Here is a 25,973-nt window from a genome sequence, read left to right on the forward strand (position 1 = left end):
AACTACTGCTTCTCCATGATGTTTCTACTGGAATTTGTAGACAGCTCCATAGTAGGTTATGGGACACAGAGAACCGTCTGGGCATTGATTCCCACCCACCACACTGGCACTGAGGTCTCTTGGGGATGTGAGTCAGCAGCGTGTGGCTCTAAGGTCCTGATGGAAAAGGAATCAGGATCGAGCCTGGTGATTGCAGGGGGCTTCTAGCTCTCAGCGGGGCAAAGCTGCTCTCAGGGCAGCCACAGTGGCTCTCCCAAAGCCACCAACATCACTCAGGGCCCAGGAGAGCCCTGCTGTCTGTCTCAGGCCTTTAATGATCACTGCTGTATGCTAACAGGCCATACCACATATAGCCCGGCTATTGTCAGCGCTGATCCTTGTCCAACTGACGGGCTATTCAAAGCGCTTCTCAAGCCTCTCCAAAATCCCAGCTTGTTCTACCCCGATGACAGCCATCCCTCCCATTCGGAGTTCTCTTTGTACGCTTGATAACATGGTGGAAATCCCTTATTATGCTTCTTTTAATAATGCTTTCACATGGCAAGGGGACATGATGTTTTAATTTATGCAGCGCACATCATCCTCCGACAATTTGCTAAGAGGAGCCCTCGCGACCTAAGCCTGCGCCGAATAACACAAGTTTATGCAAAACCAGTGGTTTCCAACCTGTGGTCTCCAGACCGCTGGGAACCGGCGGGCTCCCTCCCAGGGGTCACCAGGAGGTAACCAGGAAAGCAGAGCCGCCGCTGCCGCGAGGTTCAAACGCGCCGCCGGCACGGAGCCGCGCTGTCACCAGCGCAGGTCTGGGGCTCCCAAACTGCAAACTGAAAATCACTATCTCAGGGGTTTTTACTTTCTTACTCCTTTTTTTTTTTTTTTTTTTTTTTGGTTGGTCTCTGTACTCAGTACGCTGCGGCTCCAACCTCTGTGTCTTTAAATACCTGCTCAAGTCGATTAAAAGCAGTAAATTCAGAGGGGTAACCACACCACTCCTTATGAGTTGTGTGAGTTGAAGTCTCACTTTGTTGTCAAAAATAGCAATTAACCTTCAGATCAACTTGCTCTCCCCCCCCCCCAAATTAATTTTGCAGTATTATCACGCATCTTGAGGCTTCCAGTTTTAAGCATATAATGCTTCTCCTGTTAATGAAGCGGGTATCCACGATCAAGGGGAGCTGAGAGCCACAGACAATTGTTTGTTTGCCTTTATTTCTCACGCCCTTTGAAGGTTTTTCTTTCTCCTCTGTGTTTTTTTGGTTTTTTTTTTTTTTTTTTTTTTTTTTGTGCTTTTTTTTTTTTTTTTTTTTTTATTAAGTGACTTTAGCAGATTGTACCCTCAGAGCTGTGAATAATGGGGTTATTCTACAAAAATGGCCAAGGCTAGTTAAGACACACAAAGCCAGGAAATCCTTTCAGGGATGAAATCAGGACTATTTTAGGGGGTGCCGTGTAAGTTGGAGACTTTGCAGCTTGGCTGCTGCATGGCTGCCAGGCACGGCAGCGCTGCGGGGACGACCTGTCCTCCCCCGCCGGGGGCTTGCCCGGCCGGGGGGGCCCCGCTCCTTCACCGCACCGGGGGGAGCAAAGCCTGGGGGGGTTCTCAAAGCACGGGGGGTGCAAAGGTGGACGAGCAAAGGAGGATGGGGGGTTTGCCAGCGCCAGGTAACTTTGCCCGAGCAGCGAAGGAGCTTTGCTGCGCAAGGCACGGGGGTTCCCCGCGCCGGGGGGTGCGCATGGGGGGTCCCCGTGCGGAAGGGGAAGGGGGTTCCCCGTTCAGGAGGGGGTGTCACCCGTGCGGGGGGCCGGTTATTCATGCAGGGTGGTGGGGGGTTACCCGTGCAGGATGGGGGGATACCCGTGCAGGATGGGGGGTTACCCGTGCAGGATGGGGGTTACCCGTGCAGGATGGGGGGTTACCCGTGCAGGATGGGGGGTTACCCGTGCAGGATGGGGGGATACCCGTGCAGGATGGGGGGATACCCCTGCAGGATGGGGGGTTACCCGTGCAGGATGGGGGGTTACCCGTGCAGGATGGGGGGATACCCGTGCAGGATGGGGGGTTACCCGTGCAGGATGGGGGGATACCCCTGCAGGATGGGGGGATACCCGTGCAGGATGGGGGGTTACCCGTGCAGGATGGGGGGTTACCCGTGCAGGATGGGGGGATACCCGTGCAGGATGGGGGGTTACCCGTGCAGGATGGGGGGTTACCCGTGCAGGATGGGGGTTACCCGTGCGAGGGGCGCTCGCACCGCCCCCGCGCTGGACCCCCGCGGCTGGGAAGGGGCTCGGCGGGGGCGGGACACTGCGGGCCCGCAGCGGGGCCGCCCGCCCGGCCGGGGGTGTGCGGGGGATGTCCGTGAGCCCCGCCGCCCCCCCGGTGCGGGTCTCCTGTGCGAATCGCGGCGATTGCGGAAATACGCGGGGGCGGGAGGGAGGAGGAGGAGGTGGAGGAGAAGAGGAGGAGGGAGGTGGGTGGTGGGCGGGAGGCTGCCGAATCGCTCGTAACTTCTGCAAAGTCCCGGGCACTGGGAGCCCACCCGGCAGAGCGTGGAGAGGCGGCGGCAGCGCCCGGGCACGCCCGCCCCGACCCCCGCTCGCCCCGCGCCGCAGCCACCAAAAGCCCCAAATCAGCCCGAAACGCACGGGAAGAAAAAAAATCCCAACACATCCCACCTAAGAGCCGGCGGCAGTTGGCTGCGGCGGGTTTTCCCTTCCGGTTCCCAACGGCTGTGAGTCGATTTTAGCCATAAAAAATATAAAAAATTGCGAAGAGAAAAAAGAAAAAAAAAAGTGCCGCCAGCCGCTAGAGCCCGCAAAGTTTCTCTTGCGCTGTTATCTGTGTTATCCCTGTTATCCCTGCCCGCGGGACGCGGCGCCGCCTAAACTCTTGTTTTTGTATTTTTAACCCGATTCCCACGCTTTCGCAGAGGGAATTCGCTATTGTCTGCGCGGGGTCCGGGCGTGGAGGGAGCGCGGGTGCGCAGGGCTGCGCCGCAGCTGCCTTTTTTTTTTTTTTTAATTTTTTTTTTTGTTTGTTTTTTTTTTTTTTTTTTTTTGTCAGGGATTTGAGAAAACCGCTGAGCTTGACAGATTCCCCCGCTTTCCCCCCTCCCCGCCCGTACGTGCGCGCCGGCTCCGTGCGCGCCGTCTGGAGCGCCCGCGGCCGCGCACAAAGAAACGCGCCCGGGCGCGGGATGTGACGGACCGCGGCGGGGACCAATGGTCGGGGCGGGGCCTTGTGACGTCACAGAGAGCCGCCCAATCAGCGGCGGGAGTGGGTGTTGCGACGTTTGAACTCCCCCGGGGGGAGGGGCGCGCCTTTTTTTCTTTTTTTTTTTCTCGGTTTTTATTCTCCTTTTTTTTTTTTTTTTCCTCTTCTTATTTTTTGTCTCTTCATTTTTTTTTTCTCCTCTTTTTTTTTTTTTTTTTTTTTGGCCTTTTCCGCCGAAGTTGGCGGCGCCCCGCGGGGACGGGGCCGCTGGCGGGGCCGGAGCCTCGGAAACCTCCGGATTTAGCACCCAAAAAAAAAAAAAAAAGGGGGGGGGAGGGCAGAAGAAGAAAGAAAGAAAAAAAGCTTTTTTATTAAAAAAATCCCATGTTTAAAAAATTATTTATTTTTTTAAAGCGTGCTTAGCAAAACGCTGAGTTGGGAAAAATGAGGATAACTTGCGCGCCCACCCGTTTAGCGCTCAAATATTCTGGGGTAGGGGAAGGTGATTTCGCTCTACTCGTATTTTTTTTGGAAGGGAGGGGTGTCCGTGGCTGCGGAGGGGCTGCACTTGACCGTGGCCCCTGCCTAGAGGGCGCAACCAGCCGTCCCGCGGCCAAAAGTCTCCCGAAGGGCGCCAAAAGTTACTTAAAAGATAATGCTGGAAACCGCAAAAGGCTGGGAACGGTGCGGCACGGACGAGTGGGGGACACAACCCACTCCCCCTCCACCTCCGAAATAAGCGGCAGCGGGAGGGGATTTTTCCTCCTTTTCCCCTATAGATGGATTTTTTTTTTTCCCTGCGTATGTCGCCGTCGTCGCCCTCCCCCCCCCCAAAAAAAAAAAAAAAAAAAAAAGCCTGTGACTACGCGCAGGGACGCGGGGGTCACCTAAAGTGCCTCCGGCATCAGTGGAAAACGCTATTCCCAGGCGGAAAGGGGGGGACACACCAGCCGGGACACCCTCCGAGTCCCCAGGAGCGGGCTGGAGAGCATCCAAACCCCAAACCCAAACGTTGCCGGTGCCAAGACAATGCGCTCCAGAAGTGTCAGGAGGCGCGGGGGTATTTTTAATTTTAAGCGCTTCACTTTTAGATTTCATAAGTAAGAAAGAGGGGGGAGTGCGATGTGCCGATGAATTTATGTGTTGCTATTTTTTAGAAGAAAATTTTTATTTTTTTTTAAAGTGGAATAAGCACCCTTGATTCTAAAGCGCTTGATTTAAAATGACAAGTGCCAAAGGGGATGGGGAAAGTTGTGGAAGGCAACGCCGCTTCCCCCAGCGCCCCCCGCCCCATCCCTCCATGGTCAAGGGCCGAGCGGAGCCGCAGTCCCCGGGAAGAGCAAAATTAAAAAAACAAATAAATAAATAACAATTATAACAGAAAAATACACAACCCCCCCCCCCCTCCCGCTTCGTAAAAAGAGGCAAACTTTGAGCCGAGCCCTGCTCGCCTCTCGGCTCCGCGGCTGGCCGCGCTGCGGGGCGGCGGGGCGGAGGGAGGCGGCGGCGCCGCAGCCCCCTCCCCGCCCCTCCCCGCCCCCGCGGGCGGGCGGCGCGGGGCGCGGGGCGGGCGGTGCGCGGCGCAGAGCGGAGGGGCGCGGAGCGGAGCGGAGGGGCGCGGAGCGGGGGCGGCGGAGGGGCGCGCAGCGAGCGCTATGCCTTTAACGGCGCGCGGGGCAGGCATGCCGAGCGCGTAGTGCGGGAAAGTCGAGGCGGGGTTAAAGTTCAGCTCATGGAGCGGCTCCGCGCTGGCTGCAGTTTGGCAGAGTTGGAAATGTGAAAGCAAGAAGCAGGCTCGGGGCTCCCCCTCCTCTCCTCTCTCTCTCTCTTTTTTCCCCTCCTCTCTCTCCCTCTCCCTCTGTCTCTCTCCCCCTCTCTCTCTCCCTCTCTCCCCGCACACGCACACCTCCAAACCGCAGCCCCCCGCAGCAGTCATGTATTCTCCGCTCTGTCTCACCCAGGTAAGCGGCCGCCGGGGCGCGGTGGGGCCGGCGCTGCGGGGGTGCGCGGCCGTGCGCGCCGGGGAAGGGGCACCACCGCCGCTCGCCGAAACTAACTTTGTTGCCTTTCGCTCGCATGCCCCCCCCTCCACCCCCTTCCCGCACGGCCATTTGTGTCGGCACATGGCTAATGGCGCCTACTTATTAATGCTTTAATTAACGGGGGGGGGCCGCGCGGGCGCGGTGCTGCGGGACGACCCGCACGGCCCCGCCGTGCTTGGTCATCCGCGATCGATGCCGCCGATGCCGCCGCCCGCGCCGGAGCGCCTCGCACCGCCCCGCACCGCGGCCCCGGGGCAGCGCCGGAGCCGCTGCGCCGCTCCCCGCCCCGGGCACGGCGCGGCCCGCACCCCGCGGCACCGCGCTCGGGGCTCCGCGGGAGCGGCCCCGCCGGCTCCGCGCCCCCCCGGCGCCCCGGGCGCCGAGAGAGGGACCGTCCCCCGCACCTGGGCTCGCTCCCGCGGTGCGGCGCGGTGCAGCCGCCCCCGCGCAGAGCGCCCTCCGCACCCGCGGAGGCCGCCCCAGCCGGGGGACCGTGCGCGTGTCCCCCCGCACGGACACCCGCAAACTTGTCCCGCGTGTGTCGCGCGTCCCCCCCGCCACCCTCCCGCCCGCGGATCGGGCCCCGCGGCGCTCGGCGCAACTTTTGCGCGCTCCGCTCGCGGCGGGACGGGGCTGCGCGGGGAGCGGAGGCGGGGGCGTCGCTCCGCGGTACCCCCCGGTTGCGCGGCCGCGGAACCCCCGGCCCCCCTTTTCCCCGCGCGCTGCTGCAGGACGCTGAATTACACCCCTTCAATTAGCAGGATATAATGGTTTAACGAGGAAATGCTTTGTGGCGGACTCAAACCCCAGATTATTTCCTCCTGCAGGAGATTTTGACTACATTATTCTTATTAATTTAATTGGAATATTTTTTTTCTCCCGGTGAGAAAGCCTCTCCGGGCTCTTTCCGTCGAGAAAAAGGCAAGGAATTGCAGGGAGAGGGGCGGCAGCTTCCCAGGCAGCCCGAAGAGCTCTGAAAGTTTCGTCCCCTTCTCCAGTCGCGGTCCCCTCTCCTTCTCCAGCCTGCCCCAAATTTTGGGGTGCTGGCGAGAAAACACCAGGCCGGCGGGGGCACGAAACTCCAAACCGTACACTTGCTCAAAAGGCAGGAGCAAAATGCGAGCAGCGGGAGTTTGCAGAGGATGGGATGCAGCAACTCCGGGCTGTGCCTGGGCTAAGTTTGTGCCTTTAATTCAACTCTGAGCAATACCTGGTTTTTGTCAGCGCAGCGGCTGCGGGAGGGACCCCCGGACACTCCGTGCAGGGCCCGCAGCGCCGACGCTCCTGGCATCTCCACGTGGGGCTCCTGGGGCTCTCTAGGCCCAGTCGCATTTTAAGGAGAGAAAATAAATCCATGGGCTGGTTGCTCCCTGGCCCAGTCGTGTGTCCTGTCCCCGTCGTCCCCCCCCCACACACCCTCCCAGCTTTTTTTTTTTTTTTTTTTTAGATTTATCAAAAGAAAAGCAGAAAGCCAGGCATGTGCTTTGACTCCGTTAGGAAAATCTGGCATTCTTGCTGCACGTTTGGAAAAGTAATAGGAGGATTAGAGGCCTCCTGACAAACTCTTCCCTCCGAAGGATCAATTAGGTGATTCTGTCATTTTTCTATAGAAAAAAGGGGGCGAGCCCTGAGCTATTGCAAGTAATTTCCTATTTTATCGTTTCAAGAGCTTTTATTGATACAAGTTTTAGGAAGGATTTTTTTCTTTTTCTCTTTTTTTTTTTTTTTTTTTTTTTTGGTCAAGTTTTAGTTCAGATTTAAAGGGAAGCTCTTGAAAGTGGGTTAGAAAAGGAAAACAAACAAAAATGCTGGTTCTGAGCATATTTATCCAAGCCCTGGAACCAAAATGGCACAAGCATTTTGTGTCATCTGTCAGGAAAAATCCAAACATCGTTCCATTTACATATCTGCTGAGGAGCTAGGAAATAGTTGGGGAACATATGCACGTCTCCTCATAGATTTACAAGCAAATGGATTGTAAAAATATTAGCAAGGGTCGCTGTGGTTGGCTTAATTTCAAAAAGATCTGCAGAAATACATTGTTTCAAAGCCTCCTTTGCAGGATTACATTATCGAAGGCGCCTTTGGGTTGGCGTTGGGGTTCTTTTGTCGTAGGGTTTTTGTTTTGTTTTTTCTAACACCTTTTTGGAGATCAGAGGAGAATTTTGGGATAAACAGTACAGAACTGTGCAGCCCAAATTTTAGGTGCTGCTTAGAGCCAGGCAGGCTCTTCTCGGAAGAGCTGTATCCTCAAACTTCGGAGAGGAGTGCAATAAAGAAAACCCCTAACTTTTTATTACTGCTTTGCCAGCTTTCTGGTGTCTTTTATTTTTAGGTAACCCATCCAGCACTGAGGGGGGAAAGCAAACAGCTTTATCAAATACTTTCAAAGTTTCCCTTCCAGCTAACTTGTGAAAAGGGAAAGATCATTGCCTTTTCTACCAGTTCCTTAAAATCCTGCTATTTTGCAGCGAGGCTGCAGACAAGTTGCACATCTGTTAGCACACTTGCACTGACACGTTTCCAAAACTTTTGGGGTTTTTTGAGGGGGCTGTAGCACCACTGAAATAAAAAATTGTATTGTGCAGAAGCTGCTCCCCCTCCCCGTGCCCACGTCCAGCCCAGCTCTGTTTGATCAGTCCTGGCTGCTTTTATTTCCACTTGGACTTTGCTAATACCTCAGCGCCGAGATTGAAGCGGTGCGATTTTCCGGAGCAGCGTGTTTACCAAGACACTTTGAAAGTTGGTCTGTTTATGAGTCGTTAACCTTTTCTCCTCATACACCATTTTGAAAAGACACATTAGGGTGTAATAGGGACGTGCACACCTCGCGCCTGAGCAGCAGTGCTTCTCGTTTACTTCAGCCACAGACCCTGACTTTGCACCAAAAAGCATCTTGGTTTTTTCCCCCCCTCTCTTTAAAGTGGTTTAGTGTTTTTTTAAAAGGTTTTCTTTTTGGGTGTTGTTTTTACCTCCCCTTTCAGGTTCACATCGTAGAAATCAGCTTTAGTGCAGGTTAAAGCAACTCTCTCCTGGATGTTATCCAACGCCGAGCCAAAAAAGTCCTGAGCACATGAGATCAGGCAGGACAAAGCGCTGCTTAAAGCAGAAAAGTTAAAATATTTCAGGATGTACCAAGACGTGTTTGGAAAGTGGGAAGGCTGGAAGCGCTGCCCTGGCTCGCTGTGGGCTGTCGAGCCTCTTTGCTCTGTGTACCTTCACAGATAAACTTCCACTTGACAAAAGGCCTTTTTTCCTTGACTCTCCCTGAGTGGGGAAAGGGAAGGACAGGAGGGATCAGAAGGGAGGGTTTATTATTTTTAATAGCTTGTAGAGACCTGTAGTTTTTATATTTTTCTCCTTTTTCCCCCCTGCCTCCCCCCGCCGTGAGAGCTGTGTCTGGTGGGTGAGAGCAGCTCCATGTGCTGGGATTGTGCCTCCTCTCACTTTTTGAATCTGCCGACTGCAAACTCGCAGCAATCTTTTTTTTTTTTTTTTTAACTTTATTGAAATTTGAAACTATCATCTTTTCCCATAGAGGAGGGAAAAAAAAAAAAGGAGGAATGTGCCAATCACTGGAGTGATTTATTTTATTTTACCTGCTTTTATTTTAATAATCATTCATAGTACTTTGATTGCTGCCGCTCTGCTCTAGTGAAATATATTGTGCTGCTAGGAAAGTTTTTAACAGTCTGTGTTTAAAGTAAAAATAAATGCAATGGTGCTACCTATAGATTTAAGTATCTACAATTCTGGGGCCACTCAGAATAAGTGCAATGAAAGCTTTTGGGGAGTCAGCAGAAGGTCTTGAATTATGACCGGAATTTGCTGCTGGATATTTCTACTATTGGTTTCTCAGTTTTTCATAATTTCTGAAAAGAACAATGCAAATTAAAACAAAGTGTTGAAAGGAAGTAAGATGTCTGTTTTAATAACCATATTTGCATGACCCACAATGATTTGAGTAAAAAATGTACTCCATGGGATAATTAAAGAAAAAAAAAGTTAGTTTGCTAATCTGAAAAATCCCCGATGTTTCCTTGCACAGGGGTAGGTAGCGGGTGGCTTTTCCCATGCTGGGGAAAATGTTGCAGGGATTACTTTATTTTTCCCTCCTGGAGGGCCCAATCCTGAGAAAAGGAGGAACTGGAAGCAGGGACATCCCCAGCACGCAGCGCTGGATCAGGCCCCATAGGCTGGATAGGTTTTTATGTGCAGCCTGGAGTTGGGTCATTCATTTATTCAGAAAAAAAACAAGAAGCATGGCCCCCGTATATTATGATATGTTTTGATCTCTTTGGCTGATTTATGTAATACTTAGTGAGGAGAAAAAAAAAATTAAAAAAGAAAAATCAAGGGGTCTTCTCGCCTTTTTTTAGCGTCAGCATAATTTTAATTGAGATTTTTTTTGTGCCAGGGGAGAGGGGTGATCTTTAACTCCTCGTTACACAAAGCAAGCAGTGTCTCTGGATGGCCAAACTAACTTTCCGAGTAGGACATTTCTTTTAAAATATTTGAAAATCTGACACAATTAATAATTCTTTGCGTATTTGCACAAGTTGTGCTACAGTTTTCTGTTACCGCATTTTTCAATTTTTCCTGGTTTTTTGAGTTTGTTTTTTTTTTTATTTTATAGGAAAGCTCAGAGTTTGACTATCCCTAATATGCCCAGATAGCAAGTGTTTTAGCTGTTTTTTTTTTACTAAATAGAAACAAAAATATTTTAAAAAAAGATAAATTGCAAGGCTTGCTTTTTCTAGGGTTTTAGTGTTGGTTATGATTGCGCTCGCGGGATAAATCGACCGCGGTACTTCTCACTCCTTTCACTGTTTAGGAACCAGAGTGAAAACCACCCTTCATTGTAATTGTATATACAGCTATAGTGGCATTTTACTATTCTGCCGGCTGCTATTTCCAAATATATCTTCGGGAAAGTTTTACTATACTTTAGACTTCCCCATACAAACATTGATTGGCATCCAAATGTTTAGGATTTGCCAAATTGGCGGGCAAACGCTGGCTACACCGCAAGCAGCGGGGTCAGGGAGAGAGCAAAGGGAGATATGCGCTCTGCAAGTGGACTTGCAAAGGAGTTTTTGGATTTTAACTCATTCTGCCCTTTTTTTTTTTTTTTTTTTTTTTTAAAAAAAAAGGTTTGGGGACTGGGGAAAGGGCGCCAGCATTGCACCATCTCCATCTGGGTGCTTGGTTGAAGTTGGACCCTGTTTTTGGGAGGCGCGAGCAGAGGTTTCGGGTTGGCGCGAAAGGGAAGCGGGGATGCGGCGCTGGTGGGTTCGGGGTCCATCAGCGAGGGGTCCCACGGCCCTTAAAATTTATCAGCACCCTCCTAATTCTCACCATCCTGCAAAAGCCCTCTTTTTGGAAGCTCTTTCTTGATGGTTTCGGTGACATCAACCCTTCTTTGTAACTTTTTTCAGGATGAATTTCATCCCTTCATCGAAGCACTTCTGCCTCACGTCCGAGCGTTTGCGTACACGTGGTTCAACCTGCAAGCCCGAAAAAGAAAATACTTCAAAAAACATGAAAAACGCATGTCTAAAGAGGAAGAGAGAGCCGTGAAGGACGAACTGCTAAGTGAAAAACCCGAGGTAAAGCAAAAATGGGCATCCAGACTTCTGGCAAAGCTCCGGAAAGATATCAGGCCTGAATTTCGGGAGGATTTTGTTCTCACAGTCACAGGAAAAAAGCCTCCGTGTTGCGTTCTTTCCAATCCAGACCAGAAGGGCAAGATGAGAAGAATTGACTGCCTTCGCCAGGCAGATAAGGTCTGGAGGTTGGACCTTGTTATGGTGATTTTATTTAAAGGTATTCCGCTCGAAAGTACTGATGGCGAGCGCCTTGTAAAGTCCCCACAGTGCTCTAACCCCGGGCTGTGCGTACAGCCCCACCATATAGGAGTTTCTGTTAAGGAACTCGATTTATATTTGGCATACTTTGTGCACGCAGCAGGTAAGTGCCTTTCTCTACCACCTTCTCCAACTTTTCGGTTATCTCCGTGCCGGGTGCCGTGCCCGTGCGGCGGCTGCGTGAGCTGGGGAGGGAGCTGGGGATGCCGGTTATCGCTCTCCCGGGGTGGCGAGGAGGGTGCCAAAATTCCCCCCCTCACTTTTATTTTTTCTTTTTTTAATGGGGTTTTTAAGGTGCAGCCACGTAAAAGTGGCTCGTGCTTTCCGCGGTTAACAGCATTTCGGGCATCTTTCACAGGTGTTACCCTAAATGTTGTCCTAAGTGGGCTCACAGCCGGATGTAGCTTCCTTTATCCTAATTTTGGGGGAATAGATTTTAATTTAATTTTTTTTTTTAAATAAAGTTTGCGAATGTTATGCACAAAGTTGTCCAGGAGGTGCCTGAGGCCTGTGGGTCAGGAGTACCAGGTATCCTCACCTCACAGAGATTAGATGGGGAATGTAAACCCTGCAGGATTGGAGGGAAAAGAGAAGACAGTCCCTTGATAGCAAACCTAGTCATCTAGTGTGAGTGGGCATGAAACAAACCTCTGGGTAACCCTAGGGGGAAAAGGAGACATTTAAACCCCTCAAAAGATCATGATTTATACACCTAAAAGCTAAGCAGGTCTCAAAAAAGATTCCTGATTTGACAATATTGTGCTTATGAGGAGGGGCTGAGATGTTTTAACATGTGATGAAAATCTTGAGATCCCAGACTACAACACAAAGTATGCTCTGCCTGCAGCGTGACTCGGCGTGCTCAGAGGATGTGTAGTATGTTGACTGGGTAGAATAATATGCTATTGTAGTTCTCCTGTGTGATTGTAGTGCAGTGCCCCGAATTTCATCTATGGGATGTGTGGGTCCTTCAGCATATCCTGACTTGTGAGCTGAGGGGCTGGACTGGCTGGAAAAACAGAGAAGCAGGGGAGAGAGGAATCATATTAGTAGAAACCACTTCTGTATAAATATTTATCGGTAAGAAAACCAAGCAAATTACAGCCCAGGGAGCCTGCATTTCCCATGCCAACTTCTTTCAGAGGGTCTTGCAGAAAGTTTTGGCTTCCCCAAAGTTTTTCTGCGCTGAGTCCCTGCCATGGTTGTTGTGTTAGGCAATGTCGCCGCTGGGATTTTACAGATATGATCCCTGTTCGGAAATAACTTTTGAGTATCCTCATGGTATTTCCTACAGATAAGCTGCGGCATTTACTTTGCACTTCGGTGTGAGGTGGTAAATCATACTGTACATTTATGGTGAAAGGGAAGTAGGCAAATATTGAGGAAAATTATTTATTTACTCTGTGCTTTATTATGGCCACTGTGAAGGAAGCGTTATGGATAAATGGCTAACTGAAGGGAGCTTGGCACTGGGGCATTTCAGGTCACCTCCTATTCCATCACCAACCCCAAGGGGACCATGGACTCACATCCCTTTTGTCTGCCTCAGTTTCCTCCTCCGCATGTTGGAGTGGGTTGATAAATTTAAAATGCTTTGATATCCAAATAGAAGCTATAAATGTCTATTTACTGATCTACAGCACGCAGGTTTTTATTATTTGGATTTATATATAGCGTGATGCGGTAAATACTGATCCATATTGTATTTCCCAGGCCCTCTGTGGAGCGCACAAATCGTTGAGAGAATCCAACGGTCTTGGCTTGGCTTGCATGTAGGGCCGCAGAAATGTAGGATGGGGAGAAAAAGACCAAACCCAGGGGTGGGAGTATTTCGGGGAGCTTCAAGGGATCTCTCCTGTTATAACAGTCAGGCAATAGATGTTATGAAAGTTCAATATTGTGATTAGGGATATACCATCTTATCGGCACGCCAGTGGTAAACAGTAGCCTTGATAGCGAACTGTTATTTATTCCTGCCATGATCATCAACAGGCAGCGATCACACCGATTGCCCTTCGGATTCGGTATTTGCCGCGGAAACTCGGCGCAAGCCCTTGGCGCGGTTTTTTGGGGTTAGATTTGGGGATTTGTGTGAGCAGCCGCGCGCCCGTGCAGAGCGCACCGCGCCGTGTTTTTGGCCGTTGTTTGCTGATTGCACGCATTGCATTGTGCTCTCGATGCAGGAGTGTGTGCTGGCATATTCCTGCTAAACCTCAGCGGGGAGGGGGATAAGACGTTTTTTGGAAGGTGGCACAGTGTGGTCGCTGTCTATGTGGCTTCACAGAGGTGTACCGAAAGCCTTGCGTAGAGCTACCTCGTTTTCTTCCCCCCTTTTTTCCTGTTCTTTTCCCCCCTCCGATGTATCCCAGCAGTCTTTGTTACACCTGAACATTGGCCAAGTTGACAGCCATTGGTTCCCGCAGACCCGCAGTAATGGCAGCTTGTGCCGGGTGCGCAACAGGAAAATTACAAAAGAAAAAAATATTAAGGGTCCTTTGTCTCCAACTCCATCAGACCTCGGTCTCCAAATATATGGACGACGTATTTATAAGGAGGAAGTCGCCAGCGCAAATATTAGGTAGGCTGGTCAACTTACATATAGTGGATTTGACAAGCATCTGCTATAGTACAGAAGATTTGTAAACACCAAACAATGTTTTTACCTCCTTAAAAGTTTTGAGAAGTTGCCAGTATTGGCAGGAGGCACAGACTCCGAAACGTGCTTGAAGATACGTGCCAAAACCATTGTGACCTTTTCACCCATAGTGCTCGCTTCTCTTTTTCTTGTGGGTTTTTTTTTCCCCCCACTTTTCGTCTTCTTTTCTTGGGGGGAGTATTCTGTTCCAAGATGCCCTTATTCGAGATGACTTCGGCAGCAAGATGTCCCTTTCCTTCTAAACATGTAGGATAATTATTGCTTTGAATCCACGCTTTTCCTTCAGTAGGCACTATCATCTGTAAGGGAACACATGTGCACAGATTTAAATAGTGCTTCTTACAAAGCTACTGAAATCAATTATTCTCTTTAAGAACTGGCTAGAAAGAGAAAACAAAAATATGCAAATAGGCAAACTACATGTAATTTTCATTAAAAGGATAAAAAAAAGAAATTATAAAAAAAAAAAAAAGAAAAGGAAGATCGGTGCTTTGTGAATTAGAGGTTGACCAAAAAATGTATTGAAATCTAGAGTATTGCTCTCAGTTTGCAGTTTCTAATCTGCTTAACTAAAAGCAGGCGGCATTTTCATACCCTGAACTTGGGTTTGCTTTTTAGTTTTCACTTATTCTGCTCTTGTATCAAATGACAAGTTGGAAACCATTGTGGCAAACCGTTTTCTTTGTGGGAGTCGAACAGTAAAGCTAATTTATGACCGGTCCTTTACCAGATGATCTGTATCAGAATCTACAATATACTAGGCACGTGGCAAGGTCACAATTTAAGTTGTTAAGGTCACAACCTTAGCCACCAGGCATTTGACCTTTTAGATAAAGTTAACCTTTGTTCATTAGTAGGCACTCAACCGAGAACTTTCTGGAGTTTTTTACTGCTTTGGAGTTCCTCCTGCTAATGTGGTCAGATTGGGGAATAGAATCGCAATAGAAGTAGTTAAATTTTCTGAGAGGTCACAGTTTTTAGAGACTTCTCCAGTGGCCGAAGCGGGATGGTGGGCCAGGAGGCGATGCTGCAATGTCTGGTTTATTTTTTTGGCCAGCCATCGTTATGCGCTTCGGGCGAGAATTAAACTCGCGAGGTGTTTGTGGCAGAGAAAATCTTTTAATCTTTCAGAAGGACGTTTAAAAATCCCAAATTTCAGAAAAAATCTGGGGCTAGGTTTTATTTACGTAAGCTCATTTTTCTGTTAGCGTTTAGACTCGAAGGCAGCAAAGGTGCCAGAACTCAGCCTTATTTTTGTGACTGAAAATTTACTTAACTTCTAGATGTGCTCTGTGGCTAATTGCTGGGCAGTGGTATATAGCACACGACCTTGAACTTTAAGCTCGACCCATTTTATGTTCCCGTCAACAGACTTAAAATATTCTCCTTGGACGACCATAAAGAAGCATCGATGGGAATAACCCAAAGATGGGTTAATGCAGAAGCCCTCCCGTACCCGTGGAGGTTTCGGGGGGTCCGAGAGGTACCCGAGGCTTTGCGCTGTAATCTTTTAGTACAATTGGTATTGATTGTTGCTGCATTAATCCTGTTAATAGCCGCAGCCGGGCCGGGTGTCGCAGGAGTGGCAGAGGTGTCCTGACAATGCCATACGTCACTGAAAGAGCTGTCGCAGCGCCTTGAACTCCTGATCACTGCTCTGCTAAAGTGGAGCGTTCGACGGTGGAAACTATTGCTGGCTCATACAGAAACACACACCATATTGTTTACTTAATTATGCCACAGCGAAGGCTCATTTTTAATTATTTAGCTGACTTTCTCGCTCTGCTCTGATACCACATTTATTATTTAATTTGAAATCAAAAGGGCTTGCGCTCCTGTTAGTTTTTGATGCGTTTTACTTTTGTTTTGGCTACGTTATTGTCATTCCATCGTATGGTAATCCAGATAGCCGTGATATGCAGATTGGCCAGATGGTCATGTTAACAGATTGAGAACCTACTTCCCACTGCTAAAGAGCAGGTGTAAGATCAGTGGGCTTTTTTTTTTTTCTTCTTCTTCTTTCCTCCCAAGTTTCAACCGAAATGCTCTTTAGACAGATCATAATGGTAGCTAAAAAGGGGCACATTTCAAATGGTGTTTGTTCTGTGGAGATAATGCGTAATGTATATGTCCTTTTTACGCCTATCTGAAGAGTTTTAAAGCATCCATGGCATTCCTTCCACCTATAATGCTTTGAAAAACCTAATTCCAGCTCATGGCTGTTCCAGTATATATCCAAAACAGTCCTTAAAGTTTTTTTCTGCAGACAGATTGCATTTACTCTTACCAGAAAACCACTTCAGGCAGCTTCGCAGCAGGTATCTCACACGTGTTCCCTGCACAGGGCTCCCAATGCATGTGCAGGAGAACCTGAGCAGATCAACGGTCAGCTGAGATTTTAGTATTTGTGGGCTGATAAAGTTGTTTTTCTGCTCCATTATTTTTTGCCAAAGTGAGACATCTGTAGCTTTAAAGAAAAAAAAGTGACACTAAGACATCTCACAGTATTTCTGCCCTCGAGGAATAAAGGGAAAGGCAGATTTTGTGTTGTTTTAGCATTACAAAAAGTACCCATAAAAAGTCAGTGGTGGGAGCCTGGGTCTCTGTCTCAGTCAGGAGAGGTGAGGAGAGGACAACCGCAGCTCCTCAACACCCCAAATTTCACACGCACCCACCTATCGTGGGCATGCATGGGACACGGCGACCTACACACCCCGCGTGGCACAGAGAGATATCCCCACCTTTGGATGATCTCCTCTTAGGGGAGCAGGACTGGCTGCTCGCTGCAGCCACGAGCAGGGTGGGAGCTGACAGAAGCAGGATTTAGGTGGGACAACTGCTCTCCCTGTGCGGGTGTAACTGAGCCGGTGAGTATCCGTGATAATTCAGATACTAACTGGTGCGGCACTCGGGACGGCCTGCTCTATCACGAACCCCTGGCAGGAGTTCAGTCATGTGGTTTAGCTTTTCCCTTTCTCCAACAACAACAACAGCAACAACAAATAAACACGGGATAAAGGCGTATTTCATATGCCCAGGATGTTTTCCAGGTGATGGGTTTGCGCAGTAAAAGGGTGTGTTATTTCCATGCCTCCTTGCTTCGAGGTGCAAAAGCAGGAGAAGCCTGTAAGAAAGTTGCCCAATGCTTCTGGCTTTTCTACAAGCAACTGCACTTTTATATTTCCCTTCTTTTCCACCCAATGATGAATAGCATTAATTTAGATCTATTTAAGGCGAGTGTGGGAGAAACCACAATCTTTGTTGTGGTCACTGCTGTACACAGCGGGGCTGAATGTTTCTCTTGGTTGAGGCCTCAAAGCTGAATCTGGAGAACCCAAAACATCGTGTCAGCTTTTCAAACCCTTCAAAGAGACAGTGGAATCCTAATTGTTCATAAAACCCGCTATTTATTATTACAATTATGTATTTTCTCCCCGTTCGCATGTAAAGGAAAGGGCATCCCTTGCTTTCTGTGCCCTGAGCTTCTTCACAGCTCCTCCTCCTCCTCCCCCTGATGCTTCTGGTTCAGGCACTGGTGAGGTTTTTACAACCAGCAAACAAATTCCAACCCGCTGCTCCAAAACGCCTCAACCCCTCCCCAAAAGCCTGCACTTTTCTGCACATGTGGGACCCTCCAGGCCTCAGGGACTGTCCCCAGCAAAATGAATTTGGGGCATCCTCACTGGGAGCCATGGATCTGACTCTGCCCCTGCTCCTCTCCTCCAGACAAGGGCTGGAGCTGATGATTAAATTACAGGCTGTAAATTCAGGGGAAATTATTTTAGCCTCCTAACAGCAGCCAACCCGGACATTTCCTCATGCCAGTGAGGTCTTGTGGTAGATAAGCCTTGTTGGTGGACTAAAATTCATTTTAATCGCTTTGGTTTTCCCATTCATGTGGCGCAACTGCATCTCCGGTTGTTGTTAATTCTCTCCTGCATTATGGGAGCCACCAAAAACTGTGACTGAAATCAACACCTGGGTCGTGGTGCCTCAGATGTGTGGGGCAGTTTTAAACCAGCAAGTTCATCTGGGGCTTGCAGCATTTTATCCCAAATTGCAAGGGCAGCGCCTGGACAAACGCATCGTCACAGTGTGATTAATTTCAAAGAGAAAACAGAGTATTGATATATATTAAGTGTTTCTAGCCACCATTGCCCCATGTCCCTACCCCAGGGGTGAATGTAAGACGCCTGAGCTCAGCCCTGTGTGTGGCACCATCATTTAGGGATGTAGGAGCAGGATGTGGCACGTAGAGCGGGTGGATTTGGGCTGGATTCGTGGCTGCTGCCTGTAAAGCACACGAGGGCCTCCATTTTGTGTGCCAGGCTCTCACGTGCGAGTCAAAATGGAGAGCGGCGCGGTTGCGTTCGGCCTAGAGCGGAGCGTGTGGGCTCGTGTGGCCTGCCATCTCGGTGTCACCACGGAGCACCCAGACCCACAGAGAGACCCAGGTGGGGTATCCTGGGCTTGTGCCTCCATTGGCTCCTCCTGAAGGGTGTTGATCTTTTCTCCATTAATATCCACCCTTCCAATCTGAGCGCTGTCCCGGTGTCACGGCGTGAAGGCCCCAGGGAGTCGTTCCTCCTTCCCGCTGGTATCGGCACCTCAGTGCCATTAGATCAGTGAGATAAAATCAAGATGGGTTTAATGACAAGCTCTTCTGAAAGTTTCCTGGACTTTATTGTTCACAACTTGGACCTGAGTCGGGTTATTTACACATGAGGATTAAAAAGCTGCAAACAACTGTGTGATTTTTAGGGGCTGAAAGTAATTAGCATATGTGGGTAGGAGGATACACGGCCTGTCTGCGTTCCTTTAAAATATAAATCACAGTTATTTAATTATGCTTGGAGAGGGCAGATTTAAGGATATACTGCAAAATGCATTACCTATTATACCAACACGATAATCTTATTAACCTTGCTTTCTACTTTTTAATTTTATTGTGCACCCTGTACAACTCTTATGATATCAAAAATAATTACTTGGAGAATACATGATGTCAGAGGTCCAATATGACATTTATCTTCACAGTGAGGAGACGGCTCCCTTGTGCATTGCATCGCAGCTCGGGAGGCACTTGGCAGGTCCACACTGGGGGGAAGGAGGCACGGATGGGTGTCATCAGCTGCTCTTTAATGCACACAAGTGTGTTTGCAGATTTGTGTTGTAACCGAGGGATAGCTTGACCAAACTTGAGGCGATTCAGCATCCTCAGGCCTCCTAAATTATGTTTTACTTGCTCGTGCCATACAGCTCCCCTAGGTGAGCCAATATTTCAGGGCGGCTCCATGTATTCAGCCCCAATCCCAAATGGATCTCCTATTAAACCCTAAATTCTCCATCCCATGCCTCCTTTGTTGTTTTTTTTTTTCAAATCCATCTCTCCTAATGTTTAAGATGTGTTGATATTTCCCCCTTTATTTTGGGAGGGAATGGGTGAGGGTGGGGGGAAACAAATGCCATAATAATATCCCTTTTCAGAAGAATATAGTTTAATTTTGTGTGTGCGTGCAGCAGCTGCCATTGGCAAGCTGTCGTCTTTGTTGCCATGGGCTTTTTTTTTTGGCAATCGTGCCAGAACATGATTGGATATTTCAGCATATTCATGTTTTGGGGTAAGATATATCTGTAGTAAAACAAAAAATTACCGTGGGGTTGGTAGGTATCCAAAGTGGGGTTATTTGGCCAGGTGAACAGGCTGTGCTGGTGAGTGCGGTACCTGGTGTTGTTTGGTCAATGAGAGAAAACTTGCTGGTACTCTGGATTTTTGTGCAATGTAAAAAGGTGGTTTAAAAGCATCACAGAAGGGTGTATCACTGAGGTCTCCTCCAGCAGGACACCCTCAGGGTGCAGTGGGAAGGCCCTGGTGTTACGTGAGGGGACTGCTAAGTGGGTTTCTCCTTCCCATCTCACCTGGTGCATGGGGAGGTTGTGTCCATCCCCAGCTCTTGCTGTGACTATGGGGAGCTGGATGGTGGCACAGAGAGGTGCCCAGAGGGGTGGAACACACCTTCCACAGGTGTAAAACCAGCATGGCATACACCCATTAGAGCTGCAGGTGACAGCATATCCTCCAGACTGCCACCATGTCACCGAGCCCTTGGCCACAGAGAGGTAGCCGGTGTTGTTTCTGCTCCTTGGTTTAATCCATTTGTCATATCCATGGTATGGCCATAGCATTGGTATCTAAACAAACTCTTAAACCTGTTCTGCACTGTCCTCTGTGCTGTGCATCTCTGGTCTAATCCCAGCCACTGTCACCTCACTTTCAATACAGTTGGACTTGGTTTTCTTAAAGATTTTTTCCAACCCAAAGGATTCCATCATTGTAAGTAGCCCACAATGGGAAGGCAGGAGTGCTCTTCAGCCCAGGAAATCCACCATGCATGGATTGTTAGGTTGCAAAATGCATTTACACACTTGTGAGGAGTATTTCATGGGGAGGCATCTCCTTACAGCTAAACTCTGGAAAGCCCCTGGCAAGGGGGAAGTTTTCGGCTCTGTGCAAAGTCTGCCGAAGGCTTCAGGAGAAACAAGGGGTGAAGAGCTAAATGAAAAGTGTTGGGACAGCCTCTTTCATGCAGTGTTTTTCTGCATCTACCACTTTAATCTTGTGCATGAGGGACAGATAATGAGCTGCCTGAGCTTTGTAATAAACATTGGGTCTGGTTAAATCACCATTTTTGTGTTTAAAATACGTTGTAATGCACTGAACGAACAGGGATGCACTCCTGTAATCGTATCAAAAGACAAGTTAGATAGTTGCTACATTTATTGTCAAGATAAACACTCACTTTGAAGATTTTAAAGCAAAAATACATTGTCAAACAGGTTTCATCCTAAGGGTATTCACTTGAAATTTGTCTGATCTTTTTACCCAATAAGGTTTTAATTTGATATAGAACAAAATGGCCAAATCCCTGAGTGATGCTGGAAACATAGGGTAAAATTTAAATTTAATTCAGGTTTGGTTGTTTTTGTTTTTTCCTTTTGAGGCCAAGTAGTTTCAAGTAAATCAGAAGAATGAATTCTTTGTATTGGGATGCTTTTCTCAAGCCCAGCTATTGTTGGGATGCTTTTAGGGAAGATAGCCACTGCAATGCTTTTATTGTGTGGTGATGAGGACTTTTCCTCATGCCACAAGGACTTCATTAAAAATAGCCAGCAAACCTGTTTATGTTCGGGTTTTGTGTTAAAAAGAGAAAAGTAGTTGTTGCTTATCTAAAAAGCAAGCCCTGCATAATTTCATGTGAAAGTTTCACAAGCAGTTTGCCTGGCTGGGGCAGCACCAGCCTCGGTAGCAGCCAAACCCTTGCGGCGGGCGGAGGTTGGGTATTTCTGGAAAAGTTGGGAAAAACACACAGCAATCAGTTGAGAGTGGGATTTTTGTGGTCAGGATATTTTTTTTATTTTTCTCAGAAAAGGATATCACCTACAACAGTTCTGATTTAGATTCTTCCCAGGCAGATGCCTTTACAAACACCCAGCCACGGAGCTCAGGGCCGTTTGGGGGTGCACACTTGTGTTTTAGAAGTGCATCTTCAAGGTGTCTGTTCTTTCTAACCTAGATATATGAGTATGATTTCTAGGCAAAATAATGTGTTCGACTCCCACTTTAAACAGGGACATTGTTTCTTTTTCAGTCAAAAGCTGGAGGGCAAAATCATGGTGAGAACTGAGCAGACCAGTTGTTTTCCATGTGCGTGGTCTTTAGTAATAAACTCTCCCCTAGAAGACTGAGGTGTGTCTCACAGGGAGCAGCCCCAGGGTGTGAAGCTCTCTGTCTGGGGGATGAGGATGGTATGAGCAGTGTCCCTGTCCCGTCCCCAGGCTGGGTTACCTGCTGTGGTCCTGTACAGTGCAAAAGGAGAGACTGTTTGTGTGCTCCTATCTCCCTGCAGCCTGCTGAAGTTTGCTGTGGACATGGCCCTGGACAAAAGCAAATACAGAGAGTTTTCATTCCTGAATGTCCTGTTGGTAGGGTAGGTTTCCATGAGATGGGTCACTATGGAATTGTTGCTTTTCTCCCCATTCCTGGCTGGATCTCTTCCCAGTTTTGCCTTTTGCAAGCGGCTTTGTTTGCCCAGGCTTGGGGCTGAGTTACCTTGGCTGCACAGCGCCTTCATCATGGGTTTTGTGCAGTTCTTCCCAGTTTGGGGCTCTGGCAATTCTGGGATGGCCAAAGGGAAGGCAGGAGCACCCATGATGCAAAGTCAGGTTACACAGGGCATTTGGAAAGAGTTAAATGAGTCGGAGTTTGAAAAGAGAATGGGACATTTCTGTTCACACAGTTCCAAAATACAGGGCAGTGATGTCATGGAGCTGATAAATGGACTTCGAAAGACTCAAAAAACTTTCTCTGGTTGCAGAAGCAGTATTTAATATTAATAATATTTCCTCATTTAAAAGGGTGAGGGATTTCTCAGGCAGTCTTGCTCATGTGCATGGGTTTTTTTAACAAGTGTTGTCTACCTTAGCAACTTCTCCAGGGAACTTTCCAGCTCTGTGCTGGGGCTACTGGCACAGTTCGAGGACGGGTCAGTGGCCATGGAAGCTTTTAACATTTTAATTGCCTTCCTCCACTGATTGTGACGATGACCTGTTTGTTTGGCTTATATCTCTTTTTCATATTTTTTAAAAAAAGGGCGGAAAAAAATAAAACAAAGGAAGTACAGTGCTGTGCACAGAACAGTTATTAAAAACAGTTGGGAAGCATATAAAAGGTACTGTTTGTGTGAGAAACGGGACAGCTGTGATGGTCTATTGGGAAAGTGTGTACAGATGGTGGTAGGGAGGGGAATGATGACTACATGGCTGATAAATGAAATACAAAAAGCATTAAATTGGTGATCTTTTTAAAGAGTACACTTTTGGTGAGCATTTTTGGTGCATCATTAGGGCTCTTTGTCTGCCTCTTATTTCGCCAGGAAGTGCGACTATCGCCGCACATTTGTGCCTCTGATTTTGTTTACAAATAAGGAGCCTGTTTAATAAACCACATACCATGGAATTATTAAAGAAGATAATTAAGCACACGGGTTTTTTCCTACATTGGGAATGGACATGGGATCGTCCTATAAAGGCCTGACAATACCACAAATGCAGTTGGGCTCAAATTAGTGCGGTAACACGTGAGATTTCCTGGAGCCTAAACAAATTTCTTTGTTTTGCAAGAAGTGGGACTGACGGCGTGAGCCGGGTTCAGGAACAGAGGTTTTGGCATTTCGAAACCATGGAAGGCAAAGCACTTGACATTTTGCCTTTATTTATGTTATCTTACAATCCCAAAAGTGTTGGCACCCAGTGATGAGTGCCCAGCCATGGTACCTGGGAGTTCCTGAGGCTCCCAGGGGATGCAGGAACTCTCTTTTGGAGTAGGCAATAAAGGGAAGAGGGATAGAGGAAGAGTTGGAGGTAAAATTTTTCCCTGTAGTTCTTAGGAGAGAGATCATCGTCTTCCCATCCTTAGAGCTTTATCCCATACCTTATGAAGCTTGTTTATAAAGGGCTGATGGACATTAAGGCAATATCTCTATTTCTGCACACTGCTGTAGAGATGGTCACTCAAATGCTGCAAACCTCGACAAGGAGAGTTTTTAAACTAACAGGCAAAATAATCCCCCTCCTCCCAGCATTTCGTCCAGTTTCCAGCTGAAATAATTCCCGGTTTCCCTTCGCCTTCCCTCTCACCCACCCGTTGCTTCGTGTTCCTGCTCATTGTTTCTGGGTGCCATCAACAGATGAAAGCATTTTCCTTAATAATAAATAGTCTTTGGTAACACCGTGCTTTCCATGACCCAGACGGGTGTCCGGCCGCCCCATGAGCCCCGGCCATGTCATTGTCCCTCCCTCAGGGGACACAGAGCAGCGGCAACCTCAGATCCGCGTCTCGGGTGCTTGAAGTGCCGCGAAAAGGGAGTTCACCAAACCTCCGTAACCAGAACCAGCTCACATGGAATTTTTCCAGGTTTTTTTTGTTGATTGCAGGTTTATTGATGGTCTGAATTTTCTTGATTTACAAACCTTCCAAAACTTCAACATGCCACTTTGGGGATTATTTCTTCTCCTGACACAGTATCACAAACTCCTCTTGTTACCGGATTTGATGAACGACATGTTTCACTGTGCTGCCTTTGGGCCAAGCCAATATTCTTCTGCATTTTCTTGAAATGTAGAAAAAAGGAAAGATTTTAAAAAGGTTTAATGTGAAGAAAATGTATGACAACTTGATAGATTGCTTGGGACTTCAGTGTAGTAATTGTATAAAGTAGGTTGCAATTTTTTTTTACAGATGCAATATATTAAAAAGAACAATAGACAAAGAGACGTAAAGCGCAGGGATGGAGAGACCATCTTGGCCAACCTCTGCAAATTTGTTCCAAATTTCAGTTATTCAATATCAGAAAAACATGTTCATTGCAGTAACACTGTACGTTTTCTTGGCTGCTCGAATCTTGAGTCATTTAAGGGTTTTTTGTACACCTTGACGTAAATACACTTCATCTCTTTTACCAAGAACACACTCTACTGCTTTTGCAGGACACAGTGGAGGGATGATTTCGAAATATCCAGACATGTATTAAATGCCTGGATTTAGAGATGATTCCTTCCAATAAATGTGTTATTTTTTATCAGTGAGAATGCATGGTCTCCTAGAGCTTCACTAAGTAGACAATCCAAGAGGTCTCCGAAGAGCTGCACTGGTGGGTACCCAGAGGCAACAGAAACAAGCAGCTGTTCAAGATGCTGCTGTGGTGCCTCTTGGTGATACTGGTCCAGGTTTATTAGTCTTGGCCTTGCAACCTCATCAGCTGCAGATGCAAAGAAGAAATGTGGAGGTATCTCTTCTCCTTTGCCGCAGTGCAGAATGTGTACTGTACAAGGTGTCTGCTTAACCTCCCAACAGAAAGCCAGATTTCTCTGCCATCTTGCACAAGAGTGGTTTAACCCACCATCCCTGAGAGCAGAATTAGGCTCTGAGCTGTTGGGACAGGTTCTGGATCTCCTCTCTCCAGAGCCTCTTCGGATCAGCCGAGTGCCGAATCCACTCCCTGTTATTCAGCGGCTGTTTCAGTCTCTCCTTCAGGATGTGTTGCCAGCCACGAGGAGAGGGCAGTGACAAAATATCTGGGGTCCCTGGATACTGCCCAAACTTTGAAAGAAAAGGTTAATTCTTCCTGAAGCAGTGATTTGTGTCTTTGATTAGTTACTAATTTTGCACTCACTAAAATAATTCTCTAATAGTCAGAGTTGATGGGAGAGCCCAGCTACATTGTATGGCTGTGATTTAAAACTTATGTTTCCAAACTTTTCTATTTTTCTTTTGCTGTAGGGGTCTTGGTCTTGCTCAGCGCAGAGGACCCTCAGCTCCATATGAGATCAGGTAGAGCCCAGCCCCAGAGCCAGAGCCCTGTCCCTGACCAGGGAGAGTGATGCTACTCCCATCAGCAGACTACAGGAAGGCAACTATTAAGAGTAGAAAGCTATTAAGCAGTCAGGTTTTTATTATGCTTTAGTGTTTTGTTTAAGTCTGTTCTTAATTGGTTGATTAATGTAAGCTAAGTCCTTTTCTCCCCCACCATCTCTACAGATGGCAAATGGTAGGTCCCAACTGTCATTGTGCGCAAAAAAGGTTATGGTTCAAAGTCAGAGATCCAGAGATACCACGATAATCAATCATAGGAACTTGTCTCGCTGTGCCCAGCCAGGCAAAAGTTAGGCTTGGTAGGAACATTCCCTCCAAACTCATCTGGAGGAATTGCTTTGCACTTTTATTTTGGGAGGGGGACAAGTTGCTGCAAAGTTTTCGCGGCTGGATCCGGGGAGTTTCAATAAATCCTGGCAGAGCTGCGGCGCCAGCGCGCGTGGCCGGGGCTTTTCTTCTCCTCGGCATCCTTCTCCTTGGCAGGGGCTCTATGGAAGCAGGAGGTGCAGCCCATGAACCTCACTGCTAAAAAATGAGTCCAGCAGAAATAAGACCAGGATGTCTGCTTCAGAGAATTGCCTTCAAATTCCTATCTTTGAAACGTTTTTCTTTTTTTAATCTAAGAGGATGATTTATTAAGGCTAACTTCCTTCTCAGGATGAAGCATAGAATTATGTTTCTGGTATCGATCTCTAAAGAGGATTTGCATTTTATTCATACTATAAAAGTGCTTTTAATGGAGACATCGCGGTAATTGAATTTA

General features: G+C 47.9%; 1 protein-coding gene across 14 annotated transcripts in view; it reads left to right on the top strand.

Moving 5' to 3' along the window:
- The first annotated feature begins 4,895 nt into the window (after window positions 1–4,895).
- NFIA (nuclear factor I A) overlaps window positions 4,896–25,973 on the top strand; it is a 243,502-nt gene continuing 222,424 nt past the window's right edge. For 13 of the 14 annotated variants that reach the window (XM_058808306.1, XM_058808308.1, XM_058808307.1 and 10 more), the window contains exons 1-2: window positions 4,896–5,175; window positions 10,695–11,226. In XM_058808306.1, coding sequence (XP_058664289.1) covers window positions 5,149–5,175; window positions 10,695–11,226 — 559 coding nt within the window. In that variant the 5' untranslated portion in view covers window positions 4,896–5,148. Of the gene's footprint in view, window positions 5,176–6,744; window positions 6,844–10,694; window positions 11,227–25,973 lie in introns of those variants that run through there. The other variant, XM_058808314.1, reaches the window with a different exon arrangement.

The sequence above is a fragment of the Ammospiza caudacuta genome, chromosome 7 (genome assembly GCF_027887145.1).
Source record: "Ammospiza caudacuta isolate bAmmCau1 chromosome 7, bAmmCau1.pri, whole genome shotgun sequence".
Taxonomy (NCBI): domain Eukaryota; kingdom Metazoa; phylum Chordata; class Aves; order Passeriformes; family Passerellidae; genus Ammospiza; species Ammospiza caudacuta.